Source organism: Epinephelus fuscoguttatus, linkage group LG8 (assembly GCF_011397635.1).
Source record: "Epinephelus fuscoguttatus linkage group LG8, E.fuscoguttatus.final_Chr_v1".
Taxonomy (NCBI): Eukaryota; Metazoa; Chordata; class Actinopteri; order Perciformes; family Serranidae; genus Epinephelus; species Epinephelus fuscoguttatus.
The window spans coordinates 12,163,202-12,174,477 of NC_064759.1; the positions used below are offsets into that span (position 1 = coordinate 12,163,202).

General features: G+C 41.0%; 2 protein-coding genes across 2 annotated transcripts; one reads left to right on the forward strand and one right to left on the reverse strand.

Moving 5' to 3' along the window:
- The first annotated feature begins 1,435 nt into the window (after positions 1 to 1,435).
- sgk2b (serum/glucocorticoid regulated kinase 2b) lies at positions 1,436 to 6,621 on the forward strand. The gene is made up of 12 exons (XM_049582723.1): positions 1,436 to 1,626; positions 1,993 to 2,068; positions 2,155 to 2,221; positions 2,341 to 2,366; positions 3,272 to 3,329; positions 3,418 to 3,501; positions 3,581 to 3,712; positions 5,008 to 5,120; positions 5,461 to 5,680; positions 5,768 to 5,923; positions 6,020 to 6,109; positions 6,196 to 6,621. Exons 1-12 carry the CDS (start codon positions 1,560 to 1,562, stop codon positions 6,355 to 6,357), a joined length of 1,251 nt encoding a protein of 416 aa, XP_049438680.1. The 5' UTR covers positions 1,436 to 1,559; the 3' UTR covers positions 6,358 to 6,621.
- Positions 6,622 to 6,757: 136 nt separating this feature from the next.
- On the reverse strand, positions 6,758 to 11,138 carry LOC125892644 (transmembrane protein 244-like). Its single transcript, XM_049582724.1, has 6 exons — positions 10,286 to 11,138; positions 9,884 to 9,969; positions 7,547 to 7,620; positions 7,348 to 7,473; positions 7,217 to 7,261; positions 6,758 to 7,141 (listed from the first exon to the last, which is right to left on the reverse strand). Exons 1-6 carry the CDS (start codon positions 10,418 to 10,420, stop codon positions 7,047 to 7,049), a joined length of 561 nt encoding a protein of 186 aa, XP_049438681.1. The 5' UTR covers positions 10,421 to 11,138; the 3' UTR covers positions 6,758 to 7,046.
- Between the last annotated feature and the right edge of the window lie 138 nt (positions 11,139 to 11,276).

The following is an 11,276-nucleotide window of genomic DNA, read 5'->3' on the forward strand; positions in this document are numbered from 1 at the left end:
TGTCTCTCTCTCGGAAGAATTTGTTTACCACGAGCTGTGCCAGACTCTTAATAGTTCCTCTTTCTATTCCTATTTATTATATAATCACATGTTGATAGAAAGTTCTGCTCATGTGATTCAGTCCCCAGCAGGAACATTTGGATTTAACAGTGACTGTGAATGACTGGAGTGTCTATACACTGATAAAACAACCAGCCACTATAGCTGTATGCAACAATATACTGATCATATATCACAAGCATGAAAGTGGGTCTGTGGAGGTGTGGACAGACCCTGTCACATGAGACAAGAAGACAGAGTTGTCATATACTGGAATGCTGTAGTGACATTGCACACGTAGGCTATAGTTTCCATGACCCATTAACTATCTTTAGGCTCAAAAGTGTGCTGGGCATATAAAAGTAATACCTGATCTGCACATGTGCTTTCATCCTCCACACCGTGCCTTCAACCATGTAGGTCAGTGAGGATGGTATGTTGATTATACTTTGTGCTGTAGCCTACATGTTTGGCTCACTCTCTCTCTCTCTCTCTCTCTCTCTCTCTCTCTCACACACACACACACACACACACACACACACACATTAACTCAGTACTTGTCCCATTGTCGGTGTCCCTCCCACTCATAGCATACAGTGCTCCTGACAACTGAGTGTGATGAAGAAAGAAAAAAAGAATGAATGAGAGAAAGGAAGGGAAGGAAGGAAAGAAGGAGGGAAGGAAGAAAAGAATGAGGGAGGAAGGAAGGAGAGAAGGAAGGAAAGGAGGAAGAAAGGAAGGAGGAGAGGAAGGAAAGAACGGGAAGAAGGAAGGAAGAAAAGAATGAGGAAAGAGAATAATTAAGAAAGAAAGAAAGAAAGAAAGAGGGAGGGGAGGGGAGGGAAAGGAGGAAGGTAGGAGGGAAAGAATGATGAAAGAAAGAAATCAAGGAATTAAAGAAAGAAGGAAATGAATGAAGAAATGAAGGAAGGAAAGAAAGAAAGAAAGAAAGAAAGAAAGAAAGAAAGAAAGGACAGGTCTTTCGATAGGAACATCAAGTGGGTCACTTCACTGACCGCGTGGCTGCAGGGTAGTGACCTCGTGAGCACTTCTCTTTGTCAATGGGGCACGAGCCCAGTCTGCTGCCTTCAAGTGCAAACAGCAGCTCGTCCCTCCAGGACCTGAAGTATTTCGTTAGGCTACTCATTGCCTGCTCTTCCTCTTGCCGCCTGTAAACGCATTTTAAAAAGATGTATCATTACCTCACCATACAGCCTACGAATTTATATTTTGTGTCTCTGCTGCAGCCATGAAATCGATTCAGTCAATCAGGATTTAATGTAACTACAATCACTTTAAAATAACTGGTCGCTCATTAGCGCACGCTTTTATAGCCGACACATCTGAGGGTCCTTAAACGCAGCACTACTCATACGTCATTGGTCTTTAAACTGAGCTGCTACACCGTGAAAGTTCGGGACAAGCGGGGCGTCTCTGCTGCTGGACAGTCCGCCTTCACTGTCAGCCCACTGCTCTCTCCTCTGTCTAACTCTTACCAAATCTTCCAGACAGTCGTCAAAATGACCGTGACTCAAGACCAGCCGCTGACCTATGCCAAAATGAGAGGGCTTGTGTCATTTTTCTCAGGTAAATAACCGGCGTTTTTTTTTTTTTTTACGTTACGTTAAATTTGACCGTTAACTGCTAACAAGTGAATCACAGTCTCTAACGGTTAAAACTAGCTTACAGAAATCCTGCTACTAAGAAACAAAATCACTTTAAATTAGAAAGAGTAGACCCCTGGAGTTTAAGGATATTATATTAAAGTAAAATATCAAGACTTAGCCTTTTTTAAATCGTTACAAAAAGTTGAAGACATAACTTAAAAGTTTAGTGTAATGGTTTCATAACTTCATTCAAGTGTGTCAGATTCATGGCAGCTTAACCTATTGGCTAAATACAGCTGTTGAACTCTTATGTAAGGGGCTGGCTAACCCCCTGCCTGTCTTACAGCTCTGCTCAAGGGGAAGAAAGTTGGCTTCAGTGGCTTCTTACACAAATGTGTTTCCACTCAGCAATTCTGCCAACAGTAAGTTAGCAATTTCATGTTTACAGCTTTTAACTTCACTGAATCTGATGGAAAAATAACTTTTGTCTCTGACCTCCTGATTGAAGCCTGGACACCCAGAAAATCCTGCAGCGACAGAGCAAGCTGAAAAGAGAGAAGGAGAGAGGCACCTTGGTGAGTTATAGAGGAGTTTTTTGAAAGTACTGAGCTAAGTGTTGACAGGAGATGAAACTGAATCTGACCTCCTGACCCTCCCGACCCTCCTGACCCCTATTTGTCTGTTCTCTCTGCAGAGCTCAGCGAGCACAGCAACCTCACAGTAAGTCCTTTTACCACCCGATGAAGAAATACGTCATGACAGAAAAAGCTTGGCTTCACATTATGGGGCAGCTCTTTCTGTCTGTAGCAGTCTGTTGAGTTACACTTATAGATATTGATATCCTCTTAGTAATGATTATTGATAGTCTACTGATCTGTAATTACTTGTCACAATTCAAAATTTCAATATGATACAGTGAGTAGTTAGTTAAAGGATCAGTATGTATGACTTAGTGGCACCTAGCAGTGAGGATAGCAGATTGCAGCCAGCAAAAAAACTCCTGGTTGTTATTACTTTATTGTTCATTGTTTAGATGGTTCTTATTGGGAGCTGAATTATCTGCAGGGATATCTGCCTGTCCAAAATAAACAGACCTGGTGATTCAAACCAGCAGACACACTGATTAAAGCAGTTTCATGTTAAAAATCTGTGTTTTTCGGACCCTGCACCAACTCAGGGCAACAAAAAAGTTTGTCTTTGGTGTGTCTGTACAATGGACAACCAACAAAGGATGGCAGAGGAGATACCCACACACCAGTGCAACTTGATTGGACAGCCACAAAAGGGTTCACAGGCTGAGATCAATGCAAAAAAATGTCAATTTATTTAGGACATCCATTAACAAAAAAGCTGCTCAAAGTGCAAAAAAAAAAAGTGAATTAAAACAGCAGCAAACATTTCAGTCCTTGACTATTATGAGTGCTTTTTTGTGTCCGTCACCTCTGCTGTCCCTTCTTGGCCGTCCATTGTACTGACACACCCAAGACAAATTTTTTTGTTGCACTAAGTTGGCGCAGTTTCTCAGCAGCGCTAAGACTAACAGCATATTAAGCAATTATTGAAATAAGGACCAAGAGTATGCCTCACAACATATATCTTTCATTTTCTTTCATTATGTGAACTAGGATGAAGCCGTCAGATTTTGACTACCTCAAAGTTATCGGCAAAGGAAGCTTTGGAAAGGTAGGATTTGTTAATTCTTGATATTTTTTGTGATTATTTTTTTTGTTGCTGTTGTTGGGATATTGAATGACAGGTCAAACTTATACAGGTGCTGCTGGCAAGACATAGAAAACGTGGAGGCTACTATGCTGTCAAAGTGCTGCAGAAACAGATGATTGTCAAGAGGAAAGAGGTAAACTATCTATCTATCTGTCTGTCTGTCTGTCTGTCTGTCTGTCTAACTACTTGTTGTATCTGTTGTGTCTCTGCAGCAGAGGCATGTGATGGTTGAGAGGAACGTGCTGCTAAAGGGACTACAACATCCATTCCTAGTGGGGCTCCATTTCTCTTTCCAGACACTGAACACGCTCTACTTTGTCCTGGACTACGTTAATGGAGGGGAGGTATGTGTATAAAAAGTTCTTCTCTGTCAACTGTGGGTTGGTAAGAAACTGCCCACAATCATTCAGAATATGAAAACTGCTACCTTGGTATTAGATATTACATAAAATTGACATAATTCTCAAAGGGGAACTTTGGTATTTTCTGACCTTGACCTTGTTTTCACATGTTTTTGTGCCTAAGTGACTTATGTGAACAATCATTTTTGAAAGGGGTTCAGTACTGGGTGAGACTGCTGCAGCCAGCAGCAGTGAAACAGGCTGTGATGTACTTCCTGTGGGCACTGAGCACCGTCAGTTTACAACAACTGAGTGCTTCTTTTTTGCCACTGACAGGCTCAGATTGTTATTTTAAGTGTCTGACAACATTATGGAAAGGATCCCTACAGAGGGTGACCTTTCTGTTCAACCAGAAACAGACCTGAAATTGCCATCGCCTAATACGCCAGACTCCTTATCAGTAAACTGTAATTTAACTGTGTAAATTAAGGGTTTATTTCAACCAAACCAGAGTTCTATTTTCTCTGTCTACTTTGAATGAAATGTGTTATATGATAATAAAATTACAGTTTATTTAAATGGAGTTTGGAGTGTTTGACTAAAGCAATTTCGGGGCTGTTTTTGTTTTAACAAAGAGGATTTTACTCTACAAAGAGGTCCATTTCTGAAGGGATTCTTTCCATAGGTCATCAGACACATATAATATAATAATAATCTGATCCTCCAGATGAAAAAGGAGGTTGTGCATCAACAGTGATGATACTCAGAGTGCTAAACCCAAAACTCCAATATGATCAAAAATGTAAAAATGGTAGCACATCTCAAATTGCCAAGTTAAGGAGGCGGACAAAGTACTCACATTTGACTTGTCTTAATGGCTCACATTAAAAAAACAAACACTAACACGTTTCAGCACATGGCCTTCGCCAAACGCTCTGAAGAAGGCCATGTGCCAAAACACGTTAGCGTTTGTTTTTTTGATGTGAGTCATTAAAAGAAGTCAAATGTGAGTACTTTGTCCGCCTCCTTAACTTGGCAATTTGAGATGTGCTACCATTTTTACATTTTTGATAATAATATGATCCTGTCAGTGGCAAAAAGAAGCCCTTTCAGTGGACGTAAGATGATGATTCTCAATCGCCCGCAGGTATTTCATTGCAGCCTATTTTGTTGCTGATGTTCTCACTCAATACTGGACCAGTTTTTAAAATTGTTGTTGGAAAATACCAGAGCTACCCTTTAAGACTGTGCACTCAATTTAATTTTAGAGATGTCACAGCTCATCTGTTTGTCCTCAGCTTTTCTACCACCTTCAGAGGGAGGGGTCATTTCCTGAACCCAGGGCTGCTTTCTACGCTGCAGAGATGGCCATGGCGTTGGGATACCTCCACTCTCTTGACATAGTTTACAGGTACATACACATACACAAATAGACAAGCCATTACAGAGTCACTCTTCCAAGTTTTTCTTGGTTCAGCGCTCACTGACTCATATTTGATTTAAATGTGTTCCTCATGTTTAATTGATTCATGTAGGGAAATCCCAATAAAGCATTCACTTTGATTAGAGAGGTTTGCATAAAAATGTTATCACTAGAAACAACCATGTCTTCCAACACCACATTAAAAATAAACTGTTGAGAAAAGTGATAGGAACCAAGACGAAATTTCAACAAAAACAAAGTCACTATCTGTTTTTGTTGGAACCTGTAGACTAAACCAACACTTTTGTCTCATTTGTTCGTCTTCCAGAGACGTCAAACCAGAGAACATCCTGCTGGACAGTGAGGGCCATGTGAAGCTGACTGACTTTGGGCTATGTAAAGAGGGAGTGGCCATAGGCGGGATCATGCATACGTTCTGTGGGACTCCTGAGTACCTTGCTCCAGAGGTGCTACGAGGCCACCCGTACAGTCCAGCGGTGGACTGGTGGGGCCTCGGCACTGTGCTGTTTGAGATGATCTATGGGCTGGTGAGTGCTGCATGTGAAACAATCTTATCATCATATAAACCTCTTCATTATCTTCACATTACTCAGTCTCCTTGTCTTTTCTCTCAGCCTCCATTTTACAGCCGTAACAAAGTGGAGATGTTTGAGAACATACTTCACGCTCCTCTGCAGATGCGTAGTGGGGGGTCTCAGGCTGCACGCTCACTATTAGAGGGACTGCTGGAAAGAGACGTCTCCAAACGCTTAGGAGGGAGCCGTGACCTTGTAAGTGCTCACACACACACACACAAAAAAAAGACACAAGCAATGATGTGTCTGATCACACTAACCACAGAGGGTCTGATTTCAATGTGTTTCCAGGAGGAGCTGCAGGAACATCCCTTCTTTGCATCCATCAACTGGGACGACCTCCTGGCCCGGAAAGTTAGACCACCGTACATCCCCAAAGTGGTAAGACTGATTCAGAAATGAATGGGGAGCACTTTTTTTTTCCAAATCAAAGCCCACAGGACCTGAGTGTGTTTATTCCTCCCCAGACTGGTCCCTGTGATGTCAGCTACATTGACCCTGAGTTCACGATACAGCCTGTCCCTGCCTCTGTGAATGAGCGGTGCCAGAAGGGCGAGGTCAGCGAGGTCTTCCCAGGATTCTCCTTCATGAACCCATTGGAGTACGTGGCAGCAGAGCCGATTTTATAACAACGCCAAATCCTCTGGGAGCATGTTTCTTCAAATATTTATTTTTTATGTCATAAATTATTAAACCAAAGTCTATTTTTAAACACTTAAGCAAAAAGTTTCTTACACTAACACTGCATGTTTCATTGGTTACTAAAATATAATATATTTTTTAAGTTATTACTTTGACATCAGTTCATATTGTGAAACAGGCTGGTCACTATTTCACAAGTCCTAACTACCTTAACATGTAAGAGGGTGGAAGAATAAACAATCTGAAGCAGCTTTATTGTTTATGCACTTTACATTTATATCTTTAAATATGTACAACAAGCATGTATTGCAACTTTCCCGTTTTGCTGTTACATTCACAGTTTACAAAGGTACTGAAAATACTTCACAGGGCGCCTTAAAACCCTGCAGTGACAGAGGCATTGTGCATCACAAGCAAAATACATCTCCTCGTGGCATTTACATAAAAACAATAGGATGCCAGTCTGTTGACAACCCTGAAACACAAATTGGACCCAGCTCTGACTTTATGTATGATGGTGAGGAAATGGTGTCTTTTTTTAGTGTACAGAAAAAGTCCATCACCGTGGAGAATCTAATGGATGTCTCCAGGATGAGAGCATCTGGTCTGATCCTTTCCACCTCACTTCACAAGACTGTTTATGAAACAGTTTATACGCAGAGGAGCTTCCTGTCTGTCAGTAGATGCTGAAGGAGGCGTAGCTCTGGTCACTCTGGCAGGTGAAGTAAGCTATAAGCTGACCATTGCAGATCATCAGAAACAAGCCGCTGCCTACGTAAAAACAAAAATGTCAAACTGAGCTCATAAAGTTAAACACAGAAAAGATGCTTGTGTTTTTTGTTTTACCTAAAGCCAGCCACCACTGCCACACCATGGGAAACTCCAACATCACTGCAACATGAAAGCAACACGTCTACTTTCACAAAACATTCTGCAATTTGTGTGTGCCTAGATGTTTCCGTTAGATCTCCACTCACCTACACTGGTGATCATTACATGCAGTAGTGTGACAGTGAGGGCGTAGTCCCACACCCGCCTCCTCACCACTGCGGCAAACAAAAGGCCGCTGCAAAAGTAGGTGAGCTCCAAGGACAGGAGGTTCACTGCAAAAAATACAGGAAGTGAAAAAAATTCAAGCTCATTGTTGATCATACTGGCTGTGTTTAATGTGCTCACCCAAGTATTTGGAGTTGGACTCAGCAGGTTCGGTCTTAAAGTCAAATGGGATCAGTCCGTCAAAGTGATCCAACCTAAATGAGGGGTGGGTTAAATATACAATAAAGGGGAAAACTAATGTCAGCAATTGCAGGACAGTGTGTTAAACCAGTGTGCCATATCATCTTGTTCACAACAACACCAGTATACGTTTTAACATGATAACAACAATTCATATCTTGACAATGGCAATATTCCAACTTTTTGACATATTGACGTCATAGTGTTACACACGGCAACAACAAGCATGGCTGAAACTGAAACCTGATGGTCAGTGTTGAGTGACACAAGATACAGCGGAAAGAGAAGGGAGGAAAAAGCAGAGCGTGAAGATTCAGATGGAAAAGACAGTCCAGTCTTTATGGATTTTTCCCAAAGAAAAGGAAATTTCCTGTATACACAATGGCAACTGTTAAGATGTGACATTTTAAGTTGACTTTATTTTGTTGTACTTTTTTTATATTTCATACAGAATCAGAATCTCACTGAGAAACTGTTGTTTACAAACTAAAGAACTGAGATCATTTTTGCTTAGTTTGTTCTGCTTATTTGAAGGCAAACTGTTGAATTTATACTGACATTAACTATAAAACCTATTTTGTTGCACTTGTATCTCCTTGAAAAATATTTTCAGTATCACAAAAATCCCTTAAAATATCATGCTGTTATTTTAGGGCCATGTCACCCACCCCTAATGTCTACCTGGCAACAGGTAAAAGCAGGCTCCAGATATAGGCGACATGGTGCAGAACTAAATCCCCAAATAACTAAATCTAACCACTGCAGTGGCTGCTTCAAAGGTGGATCCATTACCCTTGTCAAAAATAAGCTGTTTGGCCCTACTGACCCGCTGTCTGTCACGTTTTCTGCATGTTTTGTATGCATGCCACAACCCCCAAATACACACTGCAGACTACACGTGGCATCATGTTTCGCCTTAAGAGTCAGTAAAAATACATACAATTTTTTTGTTCTTGGCATTTATGCAAAGAGACATTGGGCAATTTTAATAGACGCACGCCTTCTAAAGCCAAAAGATGTTAAGCATCAACATGGAGAAGCACCCAGAGACAATGTATCGGGCACTGGCTTAAGGAAATGTCTGTGTTTTCCTTTGGAACATATTACATACACAATGAAGACAAACAAGAATGGTTTCAGTGTATCTGGGGCCCATTTATAAGATGTTTTAGATGTTAGAGATCTCTCTCGTATGTTGGACATAACAAAGGACTCATAATCACAACCTCTGCATTAAAACTTACTTGTTGTATAGAGGAAATGTAATATACAGTATGCAATGAAGGACTTGTGTCGGTGTCTGTCATATCCTCCTGAGACCCCACATTTTGGGTTTACTTGATCTTATTATCATTCTTCTTAACTCAGACCTGTTGTCTTCATCCTTGGACACTTTTTTGTGCCATGTAGTTGTAGTAAGAACACAATACACTTAGCAATGTAAAAACAAGATGGCAGCCATCTCTGCCAAGTCAGTCTGCAGCCAACCCCGACACAAAAGTGGACATGGTCCAAAACCTGATCACATTTTATGGTTGAAACTTTGTTTGCAGTTTGATACGGTAACAAATTTGACCAGTTTTAGCAACAGTGACAAGCTAAGATGTTTTTAATTAGGAGGTACTGCACCATAAAAAGCATAATTGAAAATTAGGAAGTACTTGTTTGAAGACATGAGGACTTTATTATCGTCTGTTTGAGGACATTGGGACTTCGGTATCGTTGACAATGTTTAGTTTTTTATACTTATCAGGTCCTACTGATCCCAACAAGCGAGGAGAAATTAAAACTGTACACCAAATAAAAGTTCAGGTCTCAGGAGGATGTAGAACCCTCATTGTATTTTTTTTCTTTGCCTTTTTCTGTTTTTATTTAATGTTATTATTACTACTATTAGTTTTATTTATTGATGCTGTTTGTGTTCCTATTTGCTTATTTTTGTTTACATGTGTGTGAGTGTTTGTTATAATTTTTCAATTGCTTTAATATGGCTTGTCAACATGGATGTATTTATTTTAAAGAAAAGGCAGGACTTTTGTTTCATACATTTGGTATTCTACATGTTCTTTTCTATTTGTATAATGTTGACAAATTAATAAAAAGGTTGTTGAAAAAAACATATAAGTGTTATCTTGTTTTTTAGCCACCATTTTATAATATTAGAATATTCACTGGGTGTGGATGATATTAATTAAAAGAAGAAAGTTCTCGCAGGAGAGGTTGGTGATGCTTTCAAGGGCTGGTGTGCCTGTGCGCATGCGTGTGAGAGACTCTCACCTGAAGGCTCCGAAGCACACACTCCCAATCATGTAGAAAAGCGAGTAAAATATGAGCAGACACAGCAGCAGGTTGAAGAGCACGGTCTGTGGGGTTGAGACAGAATATTTCACAATACGGTATTTTAATTTGTGTAATGAACAACATATGTTTTCCACGCAAACATGAACCTGGAGCTGCATATTGAAGGCGACCGGGCTGCAGTGGGAGGCAGACAGCGACTGTACACTGACCTGCTGCACTCAGTGGAGATTATAATCCGCATTATTGCAAAAAAAATAAGCATCAGGCGTTACATATCTTGTCATATCCTCCTCACAATTTGATCGCAGATGATTCCCCCTCAGCCGATCCCGACTGACAGTCCACACACCACACATGACACCTTCACTGTCCTCTTACCTTCGAGTCGACCGCTTTGCTTTTGAATGCCATCTCATTGTTTTTCCTTGATGTTACATTACAAAATAATCCAGGCTGCTGCAGCACGGTGCACGACCCCGTTAATCCCCCGGAAAACTGGACTTCTTCCGCCATCTAGCGACAAACACGGGACACAAAACCAGCGCCGCCGCTTCTACAATACTGAACTCATTTCACCTCGTATCAGGGCGGCCTTTGTTGGCTCAAATAAAGACTTTCCTCTCCGTGTACCTGTTAGCTAACACCTGAACGTGCAGTCAGGGGTACTTTAATGTTTTCTGCCTAACCGGTGTCAATTGCATACAAAAAAATGGCTAAAACGACGCTTAAAAATCTGCAGCTTTATTATACCGGAGAAACCATAACCGCCCTATGTGGGAGGGATTGAACACTACTGCAGGATAGCTGGGGATGATGTGCCTCAACATAACCATCAGCGACCCCACAAATACTTCAAATCAACCTAGAAACACCAGAAAGGAATAAGCACACAATCCTATTACTGAGTTAAATGGATTAGCTGTCACATTAAATCATACATGCAGTAATAGTATTTGAGGTGATGCCACACAGTCCGATACAGTGCCTGCATGCATGTTGGATTAAAGACAAAATGAAGCCATGTGGCTGCGTTTCTCTGTGTTAAATGTGTGTTTCATTAAGCTAAACTCAAATGTGCATTCATCCTGTACGACTTTATGTGCTGGATACGCACCAGCCGACATGACTGTGGATGTGTTTTAACGGACAAACCGGTCCAGATTGTTGTGTTGCGTCGTATTTGGGTCCTTTTAGGTTAATAAAATGCCACTTACAGGCCTGTGTGTTTAATCCTACTGTTAGCACCGGCGTTAACAAACTGATTATCGCTCGTGCTCGGGTTGCATGTACATATTTAAGCCATTTGGGAACTGAGGATGTTTTTTAACTGAAAGGGGGACAGGCAGTTTGACCAGAGGGGAACCAACCG